Genomic DNA, 21,371 nt, shown 5'->3' on the forward strand with positions numbered 1-21,371 from the left:
GAAACTAAGGCTGGGCATGGGAAATGATTTATTCAAGGTCACCCAGGTGAGAAGCAAGAAGGGTTTTCTTTGAGGAGCCCTTTACATTGCTCTGCTGTTAGAATACCATGTTTTGGTTTCTTCCTAAGCTTTTGCTCAACCCCATATGATATTTTATAAAGTGATTATTGCCTTGGCAATCTGTAATGCAGCATTTGCTTTCTTTCCAGATCCTTCTCTCCCCACTCCTTACCGCTATCCCCAGCCTTCACCAATTATGATGCCCAAAACCCCTATTTTCACCTTTGAAAACCATATAATAAAAACATGTAGAATTCTGTATCAGTGGTACCAGTGGTGTGTTGAAAAACGATTGACAATTGACTCTCCAGAAAGCATGATGACACTTTAAGTTTAACCTGTGTGATTATCATTTTTCCATCACTTTCTTGAGTCTAGGGTATCGACAAAACAAGCTCTATACTATAGGATTTGTATATTTCTGAGATGTAAATGCTCACACTCAAAATTTAATAGTTGGTGTGAGCTGGCTCCAGCATATTTCTGCATAGTAGCCATTGAGAGATCTCTTCAGGCTGCTGTCTCTTTTTCTTTGAGCATTCTCACTTGGGAAACCGGGAGTTGTTGGTTCAGTTGTGAGCACGTAGATATTGCTTGCCCTCACTCTAGTTTTCTTTGATCTGAAACAGAAAGCAACCAGAAGATGATGTTCATTGGCTTTTCCTCTTGGGGTTCCAGTAAAGAAAAGAGTAGTCAAAGAACCATCTTAGGAAGGGTAATGAACACAAGAAGTAGCAGTGAGCCATTCTTCTTATATTTGAAGCTTTAGAATCTCAGAACTGTAAGAGACACCAAGTACCATCCAGTGCACCTGAACAAGAATTGCTGAACAGGGGTAGGGGCACCTAGATAGTGCAGTGGCTAGAGTACCAGACCTGGAGTTAGGAGGACCTGAATTCAAATCCTAGGCACACATACAAAAAGAAAGAAAGAAAAAGAAAAGAATTCCTGAATAGGAATTGCCACAGCAACATACCTGGCAAGTAGGCTAGATGATTAGAGCCTCTCCTGAAGACATTTGCTGATGAGAAAACTGTAACATCCTAAGGAAGCCCATTCTACTCTGGGGACAGACTAAAAAGAAGTTTCTCCCTACCTAGAACCTAAATCTCTGCATCTTCCTCACTCTCCTATATCCTTCCTATTTCCTCCAACCCCCCAATCTCTTCTGGTTCTGCCTGGTGCCAAGCAGAACAAGTCTCATCCTTTCCCACATGACAGCTCATCAGATACTTGAAAACAGCTTTTCAAGTCCCTATTCCAGTTGATATCACCAATTTTTATTCACTTTTATAACGTAGTATCGAATGCCCTCATAACTCTGGTAGGCTTCCCCAGAGTACACTTCAAAGGGTGTCAAAAGTCCTTCCCAAGATATAGTATCCAGATAGGAATAAGGATGGGATCTGTGATTTCATTATTATAGGATATTCATGCATGAGAAAACTTCTACTGATGCAGATCGGTACCTTCTCTACAACATATTGTCATAGGAAGTCTCCTGGGAATACTGGAGAGATCAAGTGACTTGCCCAGGGTCTCACAGCCAATATGGGTCAGAGGCAGGACATGAACTCAGGGTTTTGTTTTGTTTTGTTTTGTTTTTTACTTTGAAGCCAGTTCTTGATCTACTACTGCAAGTCACAATTTCTCTCAGAATATAATATTCCAAATGTAGTTGTAGTTAGACGGAGTACAGGAGACTATCACTTCTTCATTCTGAATATTATGCTTCTCCTAACAAATCCAATGAACATATTAATTAGCATTTTTTGGTTTCAATATCATATTCAAATCCATCCCCTAAGTCTCCCTGATATTTTGCACATAAATTTGTACTAGTGAAATTGCTTTTTTTGACTCATATAGAGATCTTCACATTTAACCCTACTAATTGTCACCTTCACTAGATTCAGCTCTAGATTCTAGCCTGTAAAGCCCAAAAGGTTCCTGATTCTCTCACCCACAGTATTCCTTCTAAAATATCTTCAGTTATTTGAAGGATTATCATGATGAAAAAGAATGTGTGCTCTTGGAACACTCACTCCTGCAAGCAAATGCATCTAAAAACTCAGGGGGGGCAGAAGGTCTAAACATGCCAGTACCATGCCTGGTACCAAAGACTCTCTGCCCATTGGAATCCTATTTCCGGTGCCCTCTTATCTCTACCTTCACCTTTTACTAATTAGACTTTAACTTTGCTTCCAAACCCCATAATAAACTTCCTTTATCAATCTAAAACAAAATAAAACAAAACAAAAAAAACAACTCAGGGGGAGGTATGAATTAGAATACAGATTTGCACTGCTGCCATCTTGTGAATACCAATCCTGCCCGACCAACTGGTGGATATGAAGTGACTGCAGTTCTTGTCCCTCCCAATTTGACTGTTGTTACATCTCATCCCCATTAACCTGTGTATATTGCATATTTCTCTGTTCTCTTCTCACTTGTACACTTGAATAAAAGGGATATTATATTATTTTTAGGATAAAAATTCATTCTTCCTTGTGTCTTCTTAAGAAGATCATATTATTGCATGATCTTGGGCTACCTAAATAGGTGAAAAGAGATGGATTAAATTGTTGTCACTGAAATGCCTCTCTTCCCATCCCCATCCTAGGCCCTCAGGGAATCCCCACTTCTGAATTACTTTTCTCAGGGAATACTATGAAAATCCCCAAATGTAGACTGGTCTCTCTCTCTCTCTCCTTCTCAGATTCAACTTCAGTTACTACAGAATATGATGACTTAGAATCCCAGTTATTCCAGGTAAGAATGATTGAAGAATAGGAAGCAGGTCGGGAAAGGTGGGAGTGGGACAGAGATAGATTCCTGAGCTATGCACCCCTCCCATTCTCCATTCCCCATCTGAGTGAGTGTGTTCTTTCTCCAGATTGGAGAAATGTCTGCCCCCGCACTCACAAAGAAATCCTGGAAAGAAGAACTTAATCATGAGATCAACAAATATGAAGGCTGCTACCCTGGACAATCGTCAGAGAAGGTTAGTCTTCAGCATCAGTGGCTAATACTTACATCTGACTTTAGTCAGCAATCCCAGGCTCAGAAACTCAAAAAAATAAAGCGAGGCTTCCAAAGAAATTAAGTAAGGGGCAAATAAAGATTTTAAGAATCCACTAGATTCAATGTTTAAGAAAGTTTTATTCACCTCTCAAAAGAATGGAAGCTGCACTTGAATATACTATCCCAGAATTCTAGGACCTCAAGGGCCTTTAGTGACTATCTAGTCTAACCCATACCCAAACAAATGGACTTCTCTAGCCTTGGCTTGATTATTTTTTGAATTTGAGCCTAAAACTTCACATGTATTCCTATTAAAATTCATCATATTTAGTTCAGTTTAATATTCAATGCTGATGCCATCTTTTTAGATCCTGATTGCTCTCTCATAGCTTTGTGTCATTTGCAAATCTAATGAACCTTGCTCTAAATCACGGATAAAAACGTTAATCTCGGCCAAGCCCAGATACCTGGAACAGATACCTATCTTCCAAACTGACATTAACCTCCAATCACTCACCCTCTTCTGAATCTGCCTGGCTATCCCATTATCTAACCCACCTCTTTCCATCTTGTCCACAAGACTTGTTTGAGAGACTTTATCTAAAATCTAAGCAACCTTTGCTAGTAACCCTGATAGCTAGTAATCTCTGATCTAGTAATCCTGTTACAAAAGAAGTAAAGTTATAGTCTGTCCAGACAACTTCCCATTTTGTTGTATTGGTGCTTTGGGGGTTTTAAAACAAATAATGCTATAACTTCCAAATAACATCTGCCCCACCCCATCCCCATCCTTACATATGTACCTTCTAATGGTACAAAGAAATATACTTTCAAAAAGCAAATCCACATATTGTCTGAAATGCATGCCTCATTCTGTACCTGCAGTCCCCCACCTCTGCCTACAGGAAAAGAGATAGGTTTTATTGTCTGCTGAAGTTACAATTGATTAGAGTGATAGAGAATTGTCCTTGTTGCTTTCCTTTACTTTATTGTGATCATTGTGTAAATGATTTTCCTGATTCTGCTCATTTCATTTGGTATCAGTTCATGGAGGTCTTCCTAAACCTTACTTTGAACTTCCTGTCGCTCTGTGAAAGGAAATAGAATTCACAGAGTCGAGCTGACTGATTTTCGTACTGAGACTGGAAAGTTCTGTGCAAGCTCTCGGTGATTTGCATGACATTTTAGGAATCAGTGGATCAGCAAGTATTTATTAAATGGCAATCATATGCCAAATGCTGGATACAAAAGTAAAAATGACAGAGTCCCTACATTCAAGGAGTTTGCATTCTTTTTATAAGGTATATGCAGAATAATTTCATGAGAGGAGGGGAGGGGAGGAGTTGCACAGAGGGAGGGGATCGATCAGGAAAGACCTCCTATAGAAGGTAACATTCATCTGGACTTTGATTCTAAGAAATGGAGATGAGAAAGGAGATAATACCAGAAGTGGGATATAGACCAAAGAGTATGGGAAGGGGAGTAATATGTAATCAGTCTAGTAAGGTAAATGAGAGCCAAATTGTGGAGGGCTTTGAATGCCAAACAGAAGAGTTGATGTCTGACCCTAGAAGTAAGAGGGAGTTCTGGGGAAGCACAGGATTCTAGGATTGCTTAGTTCTCTCCTTGAAAGTCCAGAATGGCCTGCTCAGGCCCTTTGCTCCCTTCAAACCCAGCCCCCACCACCAGCACCTTGTTAGCACACTTCTGTAGGTGGTGCTGCCTGATAATTAAAACCTTAGAATACATAAAAGATTGGAGGAAAAATCCTACTTGGTTCTGTCTCAGCCTCATGCTCCTTTGTCCTGCTATTCACCGTCAAAAAGTATACTTGTGCTCCTGTATTGGTGTTACCAACTGTGTCCACTATCTTTATCAGCCTAGTGGGGTGAAAGGTTAAACAAAGCAGTGGCAGAATGTGACTGTCCCTGGAATTGGCAAGAGGGACAAATGCTGGGACATCATCATCAAATAGTGAGACTCAAGAATTGAGGCTGAGGTGACTCTGGGTGACTTCGTAATATTCTTCCTTCTTCAAATGGAGCTCAAAGCCAGATGCAACAATTATGTATAAGGCATATATCATATTTATTCTTACGATAAACATTGTTTGACTACATAGTAGTCACTATTAGTTCTCCAGCTTGGTCACTGTTGGCTCTTCAACCCTAACCCTGTAACTTTGTGGACGGTCCAGACTGTCCATCACTGTCACAGGGTTTTGGGATAGTTCCCTCTGTTCTTTAGCTGTCTCCACAGCAGGAGTATCAGGCTCGAAAGAGACTGCCTCTGGGTTCAGACCTCCATCTTTCTCCAAATAGAATTCTCTTGAGATGGGGCCAAACTTCTCCAACCTTCTGGAGAGTACCAACACTGATATCATTCCTTGTTTGAATCAGAATCCTCTGAGTTATTATCTTTAAAAAATTTATTCGTTCACTTATTTTTATAAGCATTTTTTATTCCCTCTCCCTCAACGTCTCTTCTAATTAAACAATAAAAAAAAACCCTTATAAAAAAGTACACATAGTGCAGGAAAAGAAATTTTTGCATGGCTCATGTTCAAAAATGAATGTCTCATTCTTCATTTTAAGTTCAACACATCCCCGGCAAGAGGTAAGTGCCCTGCTTTGTTCTTTCATTGCTAGTCCTCCAGACTCTAGAGTTTGTCATGGCACTCATCAAATTATTTTTCTTCATAATGTTACTGTTATTGTCTCAGTTGTTCTCCTGGTTTCTCTCTGCACTCTGTACCAATTTATATACAGGTTTTCCAGTTTCTTCTGAAACTATTCATTTTATAATTTTTATGACACAATATTGTTCCATTACATTGTTGAAACAATGACCCTTTGTGACTCCATATAGGGTTTTCTTGGCAAAGATACCAGAAAAATTCTCCATTTCCTTCTCCAGCTTATTTTCTAGATGAGGAAACTGAGGCAAACAGAATTAATTGGCTTACCCAGAGTCATATAGCTAGTAATTGTCTAAGGCCATATTTGAATTCAGGAAGATGATTCTTTCTGACTTCAGGCTCAGTGCTCTATCCCATTGTACCACCATTATGTTAATATACCACAATTTATTTAGCCATTTCCCATTATGTGACCATTCCCTTAATTTAGTTTGGGACTACCATAAAAACATCTATGATAAATATCCTTATACATATGAGTCCTTTTCTTCTTTCTTTGATCTCTTTTGGGGTGGAAGCCTAGTAGTGGTATCACTGGGTCAAAATTTAGTGACTTTTTGGTCATAGTTACAAATTGCTTTCCAGAATGGCTAGACCAATTCACATCACCACCAACAGTGTTAATGTACCTGTTTGCCCACAGCCCTTCCAACATTTGTCATTTTTCTCTTTTGTCCCATTTCCCCATTATTAAGTCCTTGTGATCTTGTTGAGTGACTGCAACTGGAGAGAGTATTCTTCTCAGAGTTCCCTTGGTTTATTGTTCATTGCTCCTTTCTTCCTGCTAAGCAAGCAACAAGTGATTCTGATGTATCGCTTCTATGTGGCCCCAACAATTCTTTGGAGCTGTTTTGTACACAAGCAAGTTGCCCAGTATTTCAATGACTATGTCAAGACTGGCTTTCTTCAGTCTTCTCTTGTGTGCTGCGTGGATCTTGAAATTATTTAGCAGAACTCTATCACTTTCCTGAAGATCTTGACAATGACCTTGGGCTCTTTAGCATTACTTGCTTCTGACCAAACTCTAAATTATATACAGGATATCATATGTACACAAAGCCCATCACTACATACAAATCAATAAAAATGAAACAACCAACTTAAAACATAACTCTCCTAAATAACAAAATTAACAAAATAGCTAAACTAGATGCACATAACTAATAGAAAACTAAGCAAAATTAACAACAGATAAAGTTACATGATAGGACTAATACACAAAAATTAAGGCCTTCACACAAGCAAAAGCTATCTCCCAGAAACCAATTTGATTTTAAAAGAAAGCATCCTGGAAAGCAGACTGTTCCATTAGAATCCAAGACAAAATAGGAAAAAAAAAAGATTGATTTTCTCCTAGTGGATCCCTGAAAAACAGATCCAATATCAAGAGTCCAGGATGGAGACTCTCTCCTATGGGTAAATACAAAGGCCTCCTCCTTGCCCTCACCCCACCAACAATCCTACTCTATTAAGTGTACTACTCTATTAAGGCCACAGAGTCGGTCACCTGTATTAATCCCTATTTTTGAAATCTACTTTAATGGTTTGCCCAGGAGTTGGCTCTGGGGGGAGGCCTAATTTTCTAAAAGAGAAAATAGGCTCCCCAGGTTTTGCATTCATTGGCTTATCACAGCCACCTCAGCTCCCTGAGTAAAGTTGCTAATTACTGTCCTTACCATGTCTCTAGTCTTAGAGTTACCCCCCAAAAGTGATGGCGGTGGCAAACATAAAGTTATGTGAATAGCTTTGTTCATATTCAGAAAAGGGAGTGATAAATATTTTTTAAAAGCACAGTGTGTAAGATAGAATGATTAGAACAGAATACAATAACTTATTATTAGTATTAGTACAATCAATTAGTGGCTAATTATTCAAGCCTAGTTGGGACCTAAACAGTTTGGGTGGTGTTGTCAATTACCCATGACGTATCACCTCCCCAGAGCACAACCTGGTTAAATGACAAGAATGACCATCTTCCCAGTGCCCCCATACTGAGTCTTCCCTTGGCACCAGCCTATTACTCCTGCTGTTGCTGCTGCAAACACAATTGTCCTGGAGAAATCCAGCTACTTTTCACCAGACCCTGCTGGCCTTTCAGGACCTTTTAATGCTCACAAGCTCAATGCAAAAGAAGGGGAACATACAAGAGACAAAAGGCAGCCAGAAAGACCACATATAAACCAAGTTATTGAGTCCAGGCTCTACACAGTGAACCCCCACCTATCAGAGTAAAAAAGGATCATCCTGCTCTACTCACTGAAATCAGATCTTATCACCTAGAAAACTACAGGTAAGGTGGGCAGCCAGTTGGAAGTTTCTTCTTTTAGCAGATGTAGCCCCCTGTTCTTTCTGCTGTTTATCAAATCATTCTAAATTGCCAAAAAATCCTGAGGCACATTGCAAGAGAAACCAGGAGGTTGAGATTTTTTGTGTGTGACATCATTCCCAAAGGCACAAGCAGTGAATGGTTTTGTTCTTGGAGTCCCTGTACGTTTCCAAGGGAACTCCAGATGCAGCCTACCTGGGATGGCTTCTGTAAACTCATTTAGTCTTGATAACCATGTATCCAAAATTTCTTTAGCCATTCTCCAAACAATGGGCTGAACAAGAGGCAGCTGCTGGCTCAGTGGGTGGATCACTGGGCCTGGAGTCAGGAAGATCTAAGTTTAAATTCAACCTCAGACATTTCCTAGCTATGTGACTCTGGGCAAGTCATTTAACTTTTGATTGCCTAACAAAATGGATGCACTGGAAAAGGAAATGACAAACCACTCCACTATCTTTGCCGCAAAAACCCAAATGGGGTTACAAAGAGTTGGACACAATTGAAATGACTGAACAGCAACAATCATTGGGCATCTAAATTGTCTCCAATTCTTGGTCCCTTGAAATATTCAGTCTTTATGTCCTTTGATGTTGCCTTCTTCTTGTTCTTTCCTTTACACTTCATTCCAATCTCCCTCCCTCCCTCCATTTCTCTCTCTTCTCCTCTTCTCTTTCTCTGTCTCTCTCTTTCTCTCTTTTTCTGTCTCTCTTTGTCTCTGTTTCTCGCTGTGTGTCTCTCTTTCCTTTCTTTCCTTCTTTTCTCCCTCACTTCTTTCTTCCTTTATACTTTTTAGCAATAGCCTATGAACAGGAGAAAATGGTATTTCACTGTTCTGTTCATAATTATACTTATGTACCTTTCTTTTCTTGCCCTTGTTTAGAGTATTGCACATCCAATATTATACTCTCCTCACTTTTTGGAGGAATTAACTTAAATACTTCTCTCTTACTGAAGGCCCCTCTTTTTTATCTATAATTATAGTCAGCTCACAGGACATGTTGTTTCGGTTTGCAGCTCAAGCACCTTTGCTTTGAGAACATTCTATTCCATTTGTTTTGCTGATTTTGAGCCTTTGGGGAAGTTTTCTTGTATTAATTTCCACAGCATTTCCCATTCAGGCATTTAAAGCTATTCTGTTGGTGGGTATCAAAGCGCAGCTGATATTCCACCAGGAGAGGACTGACCCAAGCTAAGATCCTAGATCTCTTTCACTGCAGCTGGCGCTATGCCACCGCATCTTTTTCCTTCTCCCAGTTGTGTTCACCCTTCTGTCATTCTGTTGGGTTGATCTTTTTAATAGTTTTTTTTAAGTGTTTATGTCTAATAACCAGATGAAAGTCACCAAGGTATATGATATAAGATACAGGTCTTAAATTTATTTCCTGCCAAATTGTTACCCATTTTTTTCTAAATATGGCAAAAATTTTCTCTAAATTTACCAAGCAGCTAGGTAATACAGTGGATAGACTCTCAGAACTGGAGTCAAGAAAGGCTAACTTCAAATTCAACCTCAGATACTTACTCATTATGCAATCCTGGGCAAGTCATTTAATTCTGTTTGCCTCAGTTTCCTCATCTGTAAAATGAGCTGGAGAAGGAATTGACAAACCACTCTAAGATCTTTGTCAAAAAAAACCTAAATGGGGTTATAAAGAGTCATACACAGGGGCAGCTAGGTGGCCCAGTGGATAGAGCACCAGCCTTGAATTCAGGAGGACCCCAGTTCAAATCTGGTCTCAGACACTTAACACTTCCTAGCTGTGTAACCCTGGGCAAGTCACTTAACCCCAGCCTCAAAAGAAATTTTAAAAAAGAGTCATACACAACTGAAACAATAAACTGATCAAACATTTATCTTTGAGATTTAGCTGGTATATAATCCATTATATGCCATTGATTTATTTTGCTTTATTTTTTGTCCAGCATCCAATAGTTTTCATAATAATCCCCTTGCAGTATACATTTAAATGAGAGCACCATATGGCTTTGATCAACTCTGTTTTGGTCAATACATCCTTTGATATTATTGTTTTGTTTTTCTACATAAATTTCATTTAGGATTTTACCCAGTTCTTTAAAGAAATCCTTTTGTATTTTGACTGATGTTTTACTAAATATGAAGACTAATTTGTTAGGTATTGTCATTTTTTACTGTATTAATCCAATCCAATCTATTGGAAGAACAATGAATGTTCCTTCAATTATACGTCTTCTTTTATTCTAGTCATTATAATTATATATAATTGTCTTTATACAAGTCCTGTTTTTCTGTGAAGACTAGTTCCCAAATATGTAATGGGCTTTGTTGTTATTGTAAATGAGATTTCTTTTTTATGATTTCTTCCTGATCTTTATTGCTTATAAGAATGCAAATCATTTTTGTGGTTTAATTTTATATTCCGTGACTCATTTCTTGTCTCCATTAATTTTTTCATTGAATAGATTTTTCTAGAGACACTGTCGTGTCATCTGCAAATGATGATATTTGGATTGTTTCTGTGGCCATCCTTTTAATCTTTTTCCTGTCTTATTCCGATTGCTAGAATTTCGTCAAATAAAAGCAATGAAATTGGGTGTCCTTGTTTTGTTTCTATTCTTTGTGGGAATGTTTCAAATGGTTCTCCATTGTGTATTATGTAGGCTTTTGGCTTAAGCTTCATGCCTTTTATTGTGTGAAAACTCCTATTTTTCTCATTCTTTTTTTAATAACATAAGTTTCAAAATCTGGAGTTCACTCCCCAAAGTGACACACCTTGCAGATATGATCATATGACTTTGAAAGCAGATTTCACTAAAAAGACAAACAAGACTAGGGAAAATTTATTGGTTTGTTTATTACTTACCTACAAGTAGGGTAGGAAGAAATCTACACTGACTTAATAAGTGATTAACAAAATAAGAATATATGTTAAGCCTGTTACTGTTTCTAGAGAAGATGTAATATATTGTTGCTAAGTTGTTTCACTGATGTGCAACTCTTCATGACACCTTTGGGGTTTTCTTGGCAGAAGTACTGAAGTGGTTTTCCATTTCCTTTTCCAGCTCATTTTTCAGATGAGGAACTGAGGCAAAGAGAGTTAATTGACTGGCCCAGGGTCACACAGCTAGTAAATGTCTGAGGCCAGATTTGAATCCAGGAAGATGAGTCTTCCTGACTCCAGGTCTCAGGCTCTATCTACTGTAGCGCCACCTAGCTTCCTCAAGATTTAACACAGAGGGCAGCTAGGTGGCGCAGTGGATAGAGCACCAGCCTTGAATTCAGGAAGACCCCAGTTCAAATCTGGTCTCAGACACTTAACACTTCCTAGCTGTTTGACCCTGGACAAGTCATTTAACCCCAGCCTCAGAAAAGAAAAGGAAAAAAAAAAAGATTTAACACAGAAAGATGTAAAAATAAAGTTAGAATCTCTTCTGATATAGAACTCGTCAAATTAGGATTTCAGATAAAAAGTATGTTATTAATCGTAGTAAATGACATGGTATGCTGGTAAATATTTAACAACTAGCTGTCTGAAAAAATGTATACAGGAAACATTTTTCATTTGAATCTGCAATGTTATCATTTTCTCCATCACTTTCTTAAATCTAAACAATCACCAGAACAATTTATCCCTTGCCAATCTCTTCAGTGTTTACAGTGTTTACACTGAAAATAACAATTAGCTCTGAAGTCAGTTGGAGTTTACTCCTGGCTATGATTGGCACAAAGAGATGAATAATTTTCAAATATATCTATTTTTGTTAATAAAAGGGCATTTAATGGAAACAGGAAACAAAAATGATTTTTAAAAAGAATGCGGAAAAGGAAAAGGAACTAGCATTTCCAAAGGGAAAATTCTACAATATATAATAAAAGGAGGGTTAATTCCCAGAGAAGTATAAGAAATGATTATCTAAAAATAAAAAATACAACACTGTTTTTCCTATAAAATATAGCTAGAAGTTTAAGATAACCCTCTGATCAGGAAATAGGAAGAACAATGAAAAGAAAAAGAAAAGAAAACAGGTCAAGTTGATTTCTTCTAATGATAAAAGGATTGTAAGTGTAGGGTGAAAGGGACCTTAGAAACTATTGAATCCAATCCCCTCATCTTACAGCTGAGGAAACTGAGATCCGAGAAGTGAAGTTACTTGCCTAAGGTCACATAGGTAGTAAGTAAAAGACAGAACTTGAGCACCAATCTTCTTCAGATCTAGTGATCAAGCCACTGGCTTACTGTGGAATGCCACTGAATTAAAAGAAAAATAAAAGAATCAAGAAACAAAATCTGCAAATGTGTTTAGTCAGTCCAGAGGTGTACCCTTAGAGTCTTGTCCCATCTGATGGTCTGTCAAGGCCAAAGCTTCTTCCTGCTTGATATCCCTTTCCCTCTCACTTCATACTTGGGATCTTCCATGCACAGAGCTTTCCAGAGTAACTTTCCTAGATTACTGGCGCCTCCATGCCACAAACATCAGACTTAGTGAAATGATTAAATGTATTTGAGTGGGACTTCACCTCTTCCTATAAAACACATGGCCATTTTCAGCTTCCCTGAACTGCCCTGATCCCTGAGTTGCCCTGATATATAGAGATGGATTAAGAAATCCAACCCATTAAACTGGTAAGAACTTGGAGCATGCTTTCCCAGCTTGCTCCTCTGCAAGAATGAAACCGATGGTTTAATTTCTGAAGTATTGATTAACAGTTCTGTGGTTGCATAATGTACATAGATAGGTATAAGTGTAAAATTTTACACTAGTTTGTCTTAAAAAAGAAAGAAAGAAAGAAAGAAAGAAAGAAAGAAAGAAAGAAAGAAAGAAAGAAAGAAAGAAAGAAAGAAAGAAAGAAAAGAAAGAAAAGAGAAAGAAAGAAAGAAAGAAAGAAAGAAAGAAAGAAAGAAAGAAAGAAAGAAAGAAAGAAAGAAAGAAAGAAAAGAGAAGAAAGAAAGAAAGAAAAAAAAGAAGAAAGAAAGAAGAAAGAAAGAAAGAAGAAAGAAAGAAAGAAAGAAAGAAAGAAAGAAAGAAAGAAAGAAAGAAAGAAAGAAAGAAAGAAAGAAAGAAAGAAAGAAAGGAAGGAAGGAAGGAAGGAAGGAAGGAAGGAAGAGGAAGGAAGGAAGGAAGGAAGGAAGGAAGGAAGGAAGGAAGGAAGGAAGGAAGGAAGAAAGAAAGAAAGAAAGAAAGAAAGAAAGAAAGAAAGAAAGAAAGAAAGAAAGAAAGAAAGAAAGAAAGAAAGAAAGAAAGAAAGAAAGAAAGAAAGAAAGAAAGAAAGAGAAAGGAAGGAAGGAAGGAAGGAAGGAAGGAAGGAAGGAAGGAAGGAAGGAAGGAAGGAAGGAAGGAAGGAAGGAAGGAAGGAAGGAAGGAAGAAAGAAAGGAAGAAAGAAAGAAAGAAAGAAAGAAAGAAAGAAAGAAAGAAAGAAAGAAAGAAAGAAAGAAAGAAAGAAAGAAAGAAAGAAAGAAGAAAGAAAGAAAGAAAGAAAGAAAGAAAGAAAGAAAGAAAGAAAGAAAGAAAGAAAGAAAGAAGAAAGAAAATCTGAGCATTTGGGGTAGAAATGTGCTTGCATTAGTTCAAACTGGCTCACAAGAATCAAATATTCAGTTTCCACAGGATCATTTCCACCTTGAAAATTGGTAATGGCCACCAAATTAGAATTTGATTTATTGTTTAGTTGATAGTCCAGATGAAAGTTTCTTAAACTATAATTCACAACTCCATATAGGATTGTGTAACTAGATATAGCGGTCATGAAATTATGATTTATTATCAGTAAATGTTTGATTTGTATACCTATTTTATATATTTATATACCCCTTAGGTGAAAATATTTCTTAGATGAAAAGGAGTTGTGAGTGGAAAGTTTAAGAAGCCTTGGTCTAGATTTTAAAAAGTGATGGAGAGAATATTAATAGGGCAAGTTAAACCAAAAGTGGGTTGTACATGCATCAGCCACCTCAAATTGGTTTTTAAACATTCAAATATTCCTAACTTGGGGTAAAGATGTACCAAGTCCTAGGATCTGCTGTTCACAAAATCCCCATTAACTCTCTCTTTCTGCCATGACCATTGTGTCCAAAGCATTCTAGTGACATACCCTCTGCCTTATCCTTGGGAAAAGACAGAAAAAGGTGGTGTCTACTATGGTCTCATAACTGGAGGGGTTGGAGGGATACTCTAGTTTGCAAAATTGATATTGCCCTTGGGACTTCTGCCTTGGGACCCCTCCCTTAGTTCTCCCTTAGGTATATCCAAATAAACATAGCAGCCTTTCTTTAAACACAACAAATAAAGGGGCCTGTTCCTTTCAGCACTAATTAGCTCATCTGGTTCTTCTGAGAAACTCCATTAAGTCCCATAAATGTCCCCATAATTGTTTACAGGAATATATTAATATGAAAGAAAACTATAACAAGAATAAAATTAAATGATTAGTCTATGAAACATTGCACAACTCAAATTAATTTCAATGACTAATATCTGTCCTATTGAACAGATTAATGAAAAATACCCCCATCTTCTCAGGAAAGAGACAGAAGATTGATTATAGGACCAAAAAGCTACATATGTCATAGGAAGTCATTTTTTTTAGCTTAGTTATACTAAAATGGTTTTCTTTGTTACAAGCAAACATTCATGACAGGGAATGGGGGGGGGGGAGTGAGAATGGCATAAATAAAATGTTTTGTTTCTTGTTTTTTAAAGAAAACAAATCATGTAAAAAGCTGGTTCTTAGAAAAGATTAATAAAATTGAATGACAATTAAAGTAGATAGAGTGCTGGACCATGAATCAGACAGACCTGAGTTCAAATCCAGCCTCAGTGCCTATTAGCTTTGTGACCCTGAGCAAATCACTTAACTCTGTATGCCTCAGTTTCTTTTTTTTTTTTCCCCAGTTCATCATTTTTCTTTTATTTATTTATTTTTTATTATACTGGGTAATTTTTCAACATTGACCCTTGCAGAAACTTCTGTTCCAACTTTTCCCCTCCTTCCCTCCACCCTCTCCCCTAGATGGCAGGTAGTCCAATATATGTTAAACATGTTAAAGTCTATGTTAAATACAATATATGTATACATATTTATACAGTTGTCTTGCTACATAAGAAAAATCGGATTAGAAAGAAGGTAAAAATAACCTGGGAAGAAAAACGAAAATGCAAGCAGACAACAACAGAGTAGAAATGCTATGTTGTGGTCCACACTCATTTCCCAGTGTTCTTTCGCTCGGTGTATATGCTTTAGTTTCTTAATCTATAAAATTATGATTATGCTCTCATGCCAGATGAGAAACTGAGTAGAATGGTCCTAAATGGAGGAACATTTGATGTATTATTTGAATGAGCCTATGACAGTATAAAATAATATTATATAATTCTATATATATATACTACAAAATTCTACATATAATACAATATAATAATATAGTATAGAATTATAGTAGAACTTTGGACTGAGTTATGTCTCTTCGCTTTTAGACCTGCCTGTACATGTACTATGGGGTTGTCCTGAGGGCATCTGACAATACCAAGATGGTCAAGGAGCATCTGAGCACTCTCCTAGGCACTTCTCACCAGCGTGCCTTCCAGAGAGAGGTAAGAAAATGCTTTGAGATTACTTCCCAACTGCCCTACTTTCCCAAGTGGGACTAGAAATGTTAGACTCCTACATCTTAGAAGAAATATCTGTGGAGCTCCTTCACTTCCTGTTTCATTAGCCAATCAGGCCAAGGAATAGAGATGAATTTATAATGATATAAAAAAAAATCGAATTTTAGTTTAGTTTGTGAGTAGTTTAAGCCCCTGTGAGTTCATGAAAAGACAGACTCAAGACCTGTATCTTTTACCACAGTATTTGGAAGAGAGCACATAGCTTCTAATCAGAAGCCCATGTGAGAATTTCTATGCTCATGAGATGTCGAAATGTACAGAGAGTAGTTATGAATAGAAATTTCAGAAATCTTGCCCATCCCTGAGACTGATTCCTTGTTGAAGGGAAGCAGAAGGAGCTACAAAGCTGGCCGCTCTGAGCTTGTACCCATACATTTAGCTCCTTCCCATCAAATGCTAATTACACACACACACACACACACACACACACACACACACACACACACACACACACACACAATCCACACACACACACACAATCACAAATAGTGAATTGCAAATAAACCCATTTATCCAAGTAGATATTAAACAGAAATCAGAGAAATTCTACAGATTAGAATATATCAGAAAATATATGAAAGCAAATGCACTTTTTAGGCAGGATCTTGGTGAGTTTCAATCAAGAGAGAGTTCTAATCTCATCCAAAGGGACATTTCCTAAAGTTTCTAGAGAGGTAAGCAGGCGCGTGTGGAGGCTCTGGCTTTTGCTATGTGTCTGTAAATCCTGTCTGTTTCTCTCTCCAAGTGTCTGGAATCAGTCTCAAAGGAAGTTTGGAGCCACACATAACCTCTCTTTCAGAATAAATAATGTCTTTACTCTTCAAAGCTTTTGCATGATCTCATACAGACACACCATTGAATTACCATTCTCTGTACCAATTAGGAAAGTCTTATACAAAATTCTCCAGGCTCCTCTAGAAATCCAGCTTATAGACAGATGAAATTAGTTTAAGATACATTGTGCAACTCTGAGAATTTAAGAGACTCACAGTTGGTAAGTAACAGAAGTGTAATTAGAGACCATGTCTTTTTGAATTCTCTTCTTTCTTCCAGTATATCTTTCACCATTAACTAGTTTTGTGCCTGGATAGACCTTAGAAATGATAAGAAAATCCCATACAAGGTGTGAAATAGTAGAACTAGAAGAAAAAGAAATCTATTAGATTTGGTAATTAAGCACTGATGACATTTAGGGAAGCCAAGAGAGCAGAAAGTATTTAGAAGGCAATAAATAATACATTACCAAGGGGAAAGGATTCTGGGAAAATGATGGGGTATATATCAGAAAATACTACATTGCCATATACTTCAGAGAGATCAAGGAAGATGGGAAGGGAATTAAATTTGGTACATTGGAAGTCTCTGTTGAGTTTTAGTGGTAGATATGGAAGTCGGGGTGTACTGGAGCCATTTAGAACCAGTTCCCAAGAACTGTTTGTTAAATGTTCAGTGTGAGCATTCAGACATTGGCAAATAGTACAAGTCGGGCCTTGATTTTTGTTGTTGTTTGTTGTCAGCCTAGACTTAAGAAAGTGGTGGGGGGAAATGTCAATAATGCCGATTAAACTTAAAAGTGTGTCTTGAATCCATTTGTTTGGCAGAGCTAGTTATTATTTACCAGCACACCATTTGGATGAAATGTAGATGAAAAGGAAATGGAGGCAAGAGTCACTTGGTGGGCTTCTTAGTTTTATAGCTAAATCCTGTTCATCCAGCTTTACAATCTAGTCTCATGTCAGCTTTGGGACTGGGCCTCAGGGCACAAGGTCCTCCGACAACTGCCACTGTTTGCACTCAAAGCTTGCCCATTCAGATAGAACTTTGAATCCATTCCATTCCATTCACAAGCTGAGCCATGGGCTAGCTCTAGCCCATAAAATAATCCCTGCCCTCAGGGAATTTACATTCTATTGTGGAAAAAATAGTATGTACATAGAGAAATAACTAGAAAGTTTTATGAAGGAGTCAGGGCATTAACAAGCAGGAGAATTAACAAGCTTGTTCAATCAGCAGTCACTGATTAAGCACCTACTATGTGCTGGACACTATAGATATTTTCTGGCAGGGGGGATGGAGGCGACCTTTGGTTTCATTGGTGTAGGGCTCTCCCAATGTGAAAACTCCTATCAGTATAGATCAAGATTTGCTCTGAAATTTAGAGAGTTGTCTGAAGCGCTGAAAAGTTAAGTGACTTACCAAAAACTATACAGCCAGTACACATCAGAAGCTAGACTCGATGCCATGACTTCCTGATTCCAAGACTGACTTCTCTGGAAACACCAATCCAAAAATGAAACAGTCCCTGACTTCAAGGACCTTTCATTCAATCAAGACAGCGAGATGGTGCAGTGGATAGAGCACTGGACTAAGAATCAGGAAGACCTGGGTTTAAATCTGACTTCAGATATTTAACGGCTTATGACCCTGGACAAGGTCTGTTCGAACCTCTGTTTGCCTCAGTTTTTTCATATATAAAATGGGAGTAATGGCACCTATATGGTTGTTGTAATCTCAAATGAGACAATTATAAAATGCTGTGCCTGGCACAGAGTAAGCACTTAATAAATATTAACTTCCCCTTCTATGCATAGGTAGAAAGAAGCACTTGAGCTAAGTGGTACAAGGCTAAACCTTGGAGAAAGGAGGCATTCCAAGAGGAAAAGGCAAAAGAGATAGAGCATTCCAGGTCTGCCCAGAGGCACTGAGATAAAATATTCTTTCTGGGCCAGCCAGTTTGGTTGGAATAAATCAGCCTGGAGCCATAGTTGGGGCGGTATGGGAAGAGATTTAAACACTACACAGAGGAGTTTGCCATACACCCAGAGAGCTATCAAACTGTGCATACCCTTTGACCCAGCAGTATTTCTACTGGGCCTGTATCCCAAAGAGATCTTAAAGGAGGGAAAGGGACCCGTATGTGCAAAAATGTTTGTGGCAGCCCTTTTTGTAGTAGCGAGAAACTGGAAAGTGAATGGATGCCCACCAGTTGGGAATGGCTGAATAAATTATGGCATATGAATATTATGGAATATTATTGCTCTGTAAGAAATGACCAGCAGGAGGAATACAGAGAGGCCTGGAGAGACTGACATGAACTGATGCTGACTGAAATGAGCAGGACCAAGAGATCATTACATACTTCAACAACAAGACTATACAATGATCAATTCTGATGGACGTGGTTCTTTTTAATAATGAGGTGATTCAGGCAATTCTAATAGACTTGAGAGGAAAGAGCCATCTGCATCCAGAGAGAGGACTGGGGGGACTGAATATGAATCACAACATAGAATTTTCACCTTATTGTTGTTTGCTTTCTTTTTTTTTCCTTTCTCAATTTTTTCACTTTTGATCTGATTATTCTTGCACAGCATAATTGTGGAAATACTTTTAGAAGAATTGCACATGTTTAACATAGATTGGAATGCTTGCTGTCTAGGGGAGGAAGTGGGTGGAAGGGAGGGAGAAAAATTTGGAATGCAAGATTTTGCAAGGGTGAATGTTGAAAACTATCTTTGCATGGATTTGGAAATAAAAAGCTATTATTAAAAAAAAAAAAAAGAAAGAAAGAAAAGAAAGAAAGAATTTGGAGCCACATTGGTGTAGATAGAACATTGGGCTTGGATTTGGAAAGACCTGGGTTCAAAACCTTGGACAAGTCACCTCACTGCCTGAGCCTCAGTTTCCTCCCTTACAAAATTAGAGGGTAGATGCCTCCTAGGATCTCTTCCTGTTCTTGATTGAGGGTCGCTATGACATCCATACCATGGTGAGCCATTGAAGTAGGACTTTGTGATGATTTTTTTTTAATTTTAATTTTGATTAATAATAATTTTCCTAAACCTGTTTCACATGTTAGTCCTTTACTGGATTGGGACCTCAAAGGCCATTTAATCCAACCCCTTCATTTCACAGGGGAGGAAACTGGGATCCAGACTGGGGAAGGCCCATGGTCACAGAAACCACATATATGTACAAGAAGGAGTTGAAATCAGGATTCTAATTCTGCTGCCCTTCAGATTCCTTGTCTATAAAATGGGGTAATAATGCCTGTATGACTTGCTTCTGTGGGGAAGGAAGCTCTTTGTCAGATAGAAGATACCATCAGTTGTTGGTATTCCCACAGGGCATGGCCATCACCATTGGTCTTGTAGCCACTCAACACCTTACCGTTACTTGTTCCGTGCTGGAGGAATTTAGCAAAACCATTATCTTGGAGAAGGCGCCCATCTCTAGAATTGACCAGGTATGTAAGCATGGTACTTAGTGATGCTCTCGGGACCCTTCAAGCCAGTGGGGGGAAGGAAGAACTAGAATGATGTTGACACCCAGATTGGCACACCAACAACTCCCCTATCTGCTCCATGGCAAATGGTCAGCAGTTCCTCTCGAAGGATAATTAAGGTTACCAAGCCTTCATCCCAGTGATACAAGAAAAGCCTTCCCAATTCTCACTTGACTCACAATGGTTCTAAGGGAGCCCAGACATTGTGCAGCCCAATCCCCTCATCTTACAAACAAGGAAGAGGCCCAGAGAGAGAAAGTTCTTTGCCAAAGACACACGACTAGCGAATAACAGGGGTGAGCTCCAATGTAGGTTGGGTTTACTCCTGGATCAAGGCGGCTGGGTTGATTTCTGGCCCTTATTTTCAAGGCTGGCCCAGATAAGCATCTGAATATGGGCTGGGTCTGAGGTCTTTCTGCCAGGAGGCAGGGGAAAAGCAAGAGCCCTTCCTTCTGCCTGGGGCGCCTAGGTGCCACAAGTATCCTGTCCCCCTAAATGGGTTCACTGGAAATTTAACTGAGCAATGCTCCCTGATTTTTACCTCATCCTCTCTGAGCTGAACTTCCAATGGAGATCAGGCACACTGCTTGTCTCCTTTCCCCTACTGCCTCTGGAGGGCCAGGACCAAGTTGGAGAAACGGGAATAGAGGGCAGCATCTCTTTTGCCATCTCGTGCATATGCCGCTTAAGCTTGGCCCTGAACCATGGGAGCCGGGGAGGAAGATGGGAAGAGGGGGGTGCCCTGAGAGGGGTCTTTCTGGATCCCACTGCAGTACCTGGAAGATATTCACTGGAAGTGGGCCAGCAGTACCGTGTTGCTCTGCTATGGACATATCGCATCCCGCACAAAAGATAGCATCCTGACCCTGGCTGACAGCATCACCTCCAGGATGGTGTGTTACTTCCAGTGCAGCCATTGGGTATGATGATTGAAATCTCGGGCTCACCCTTTCCCCACCTAGATGCCATGGCACACAAAGCATGTTCCAATCCCTTTGCCCTCCTCCGTGCCTCCATCTTTGCATCTGACCAATGGGTGTGCTCACCCTGACTGAATCAGCAGGGCAATCATGAGGATGCCTGAGAGGAGATCAGAACTGATATGTTTGAGTGCTATCAGCCTTGTTTCCTTTCCCTAGCCAACTGGGCATCTAACCATCAACTCAGTAACACTTTTGATCAGAATTGGGGAGTGAGGTAAGCAGGGCAGGGTAGAGCAGAACACAGAAGGGAGGGAGAATTCCATTAGCTGTCATCCTCAGTCCTGCCAGACTTGGTACCTGGGATGGGTTTTAGGGCAAGGAAAGCATTCGGGGGATGGGGAGGGGAGAAG

At 38.9% G+C, this 21,371-nt stretch overlaps 1 protein-coding gene across 1 annotated transcript in view; it reads left to right on the plus strand.

Moving 5' to 3' along the window:
• LOC141548663 (maestro heat-like repeat family member 5) overlaps positions 1 to 21,371 on the plus strand; it is a 120,718-nt gene that overhangs the window by 40,629 nt on the left and 58,718 nt on the right. Inside the window, exons 6-10 of the mRNA XM_074277686.1 lie at positions 2,780 to 2,832; positions 2,957 to 3,064; positions 15,562 to 15,678; positions 19,880 to 19,999; positions 20,812 to 20,958. Coding sequence (XP_074133787.1) covers positions 2,780 to 2,832; positions 2,957 to 3,064; positions 15,562 to 15,678; positions 19,880 to 19,999; positions 20,812 to 20,958 — 545 coding nt within the window. The remainder of the gene's footprint in view (positions 1 to 2,779; positions 2,833 to 2,956; positions 3,065 to 15,561; positions 15,679 to 19,879; positions 20,000 to 20,811; positions 20,959 to 21,371) is intronic.

This window comes from Sminthopsis crassicaudata, chromosome X, assembly GCF_048593235.1.
Source record: "Sminthopsis crassicaudata isolate SCR6 chromosome X, ASM4859323v1, whole genome shotgun sequence".
Lineage (NCBI taxonomy): Eukaryota > Metazoa > Chordata > Mammalia > Dasyuromorphia > Dasyuridae > Sminthopsis > Sminthopsis crassicaudata.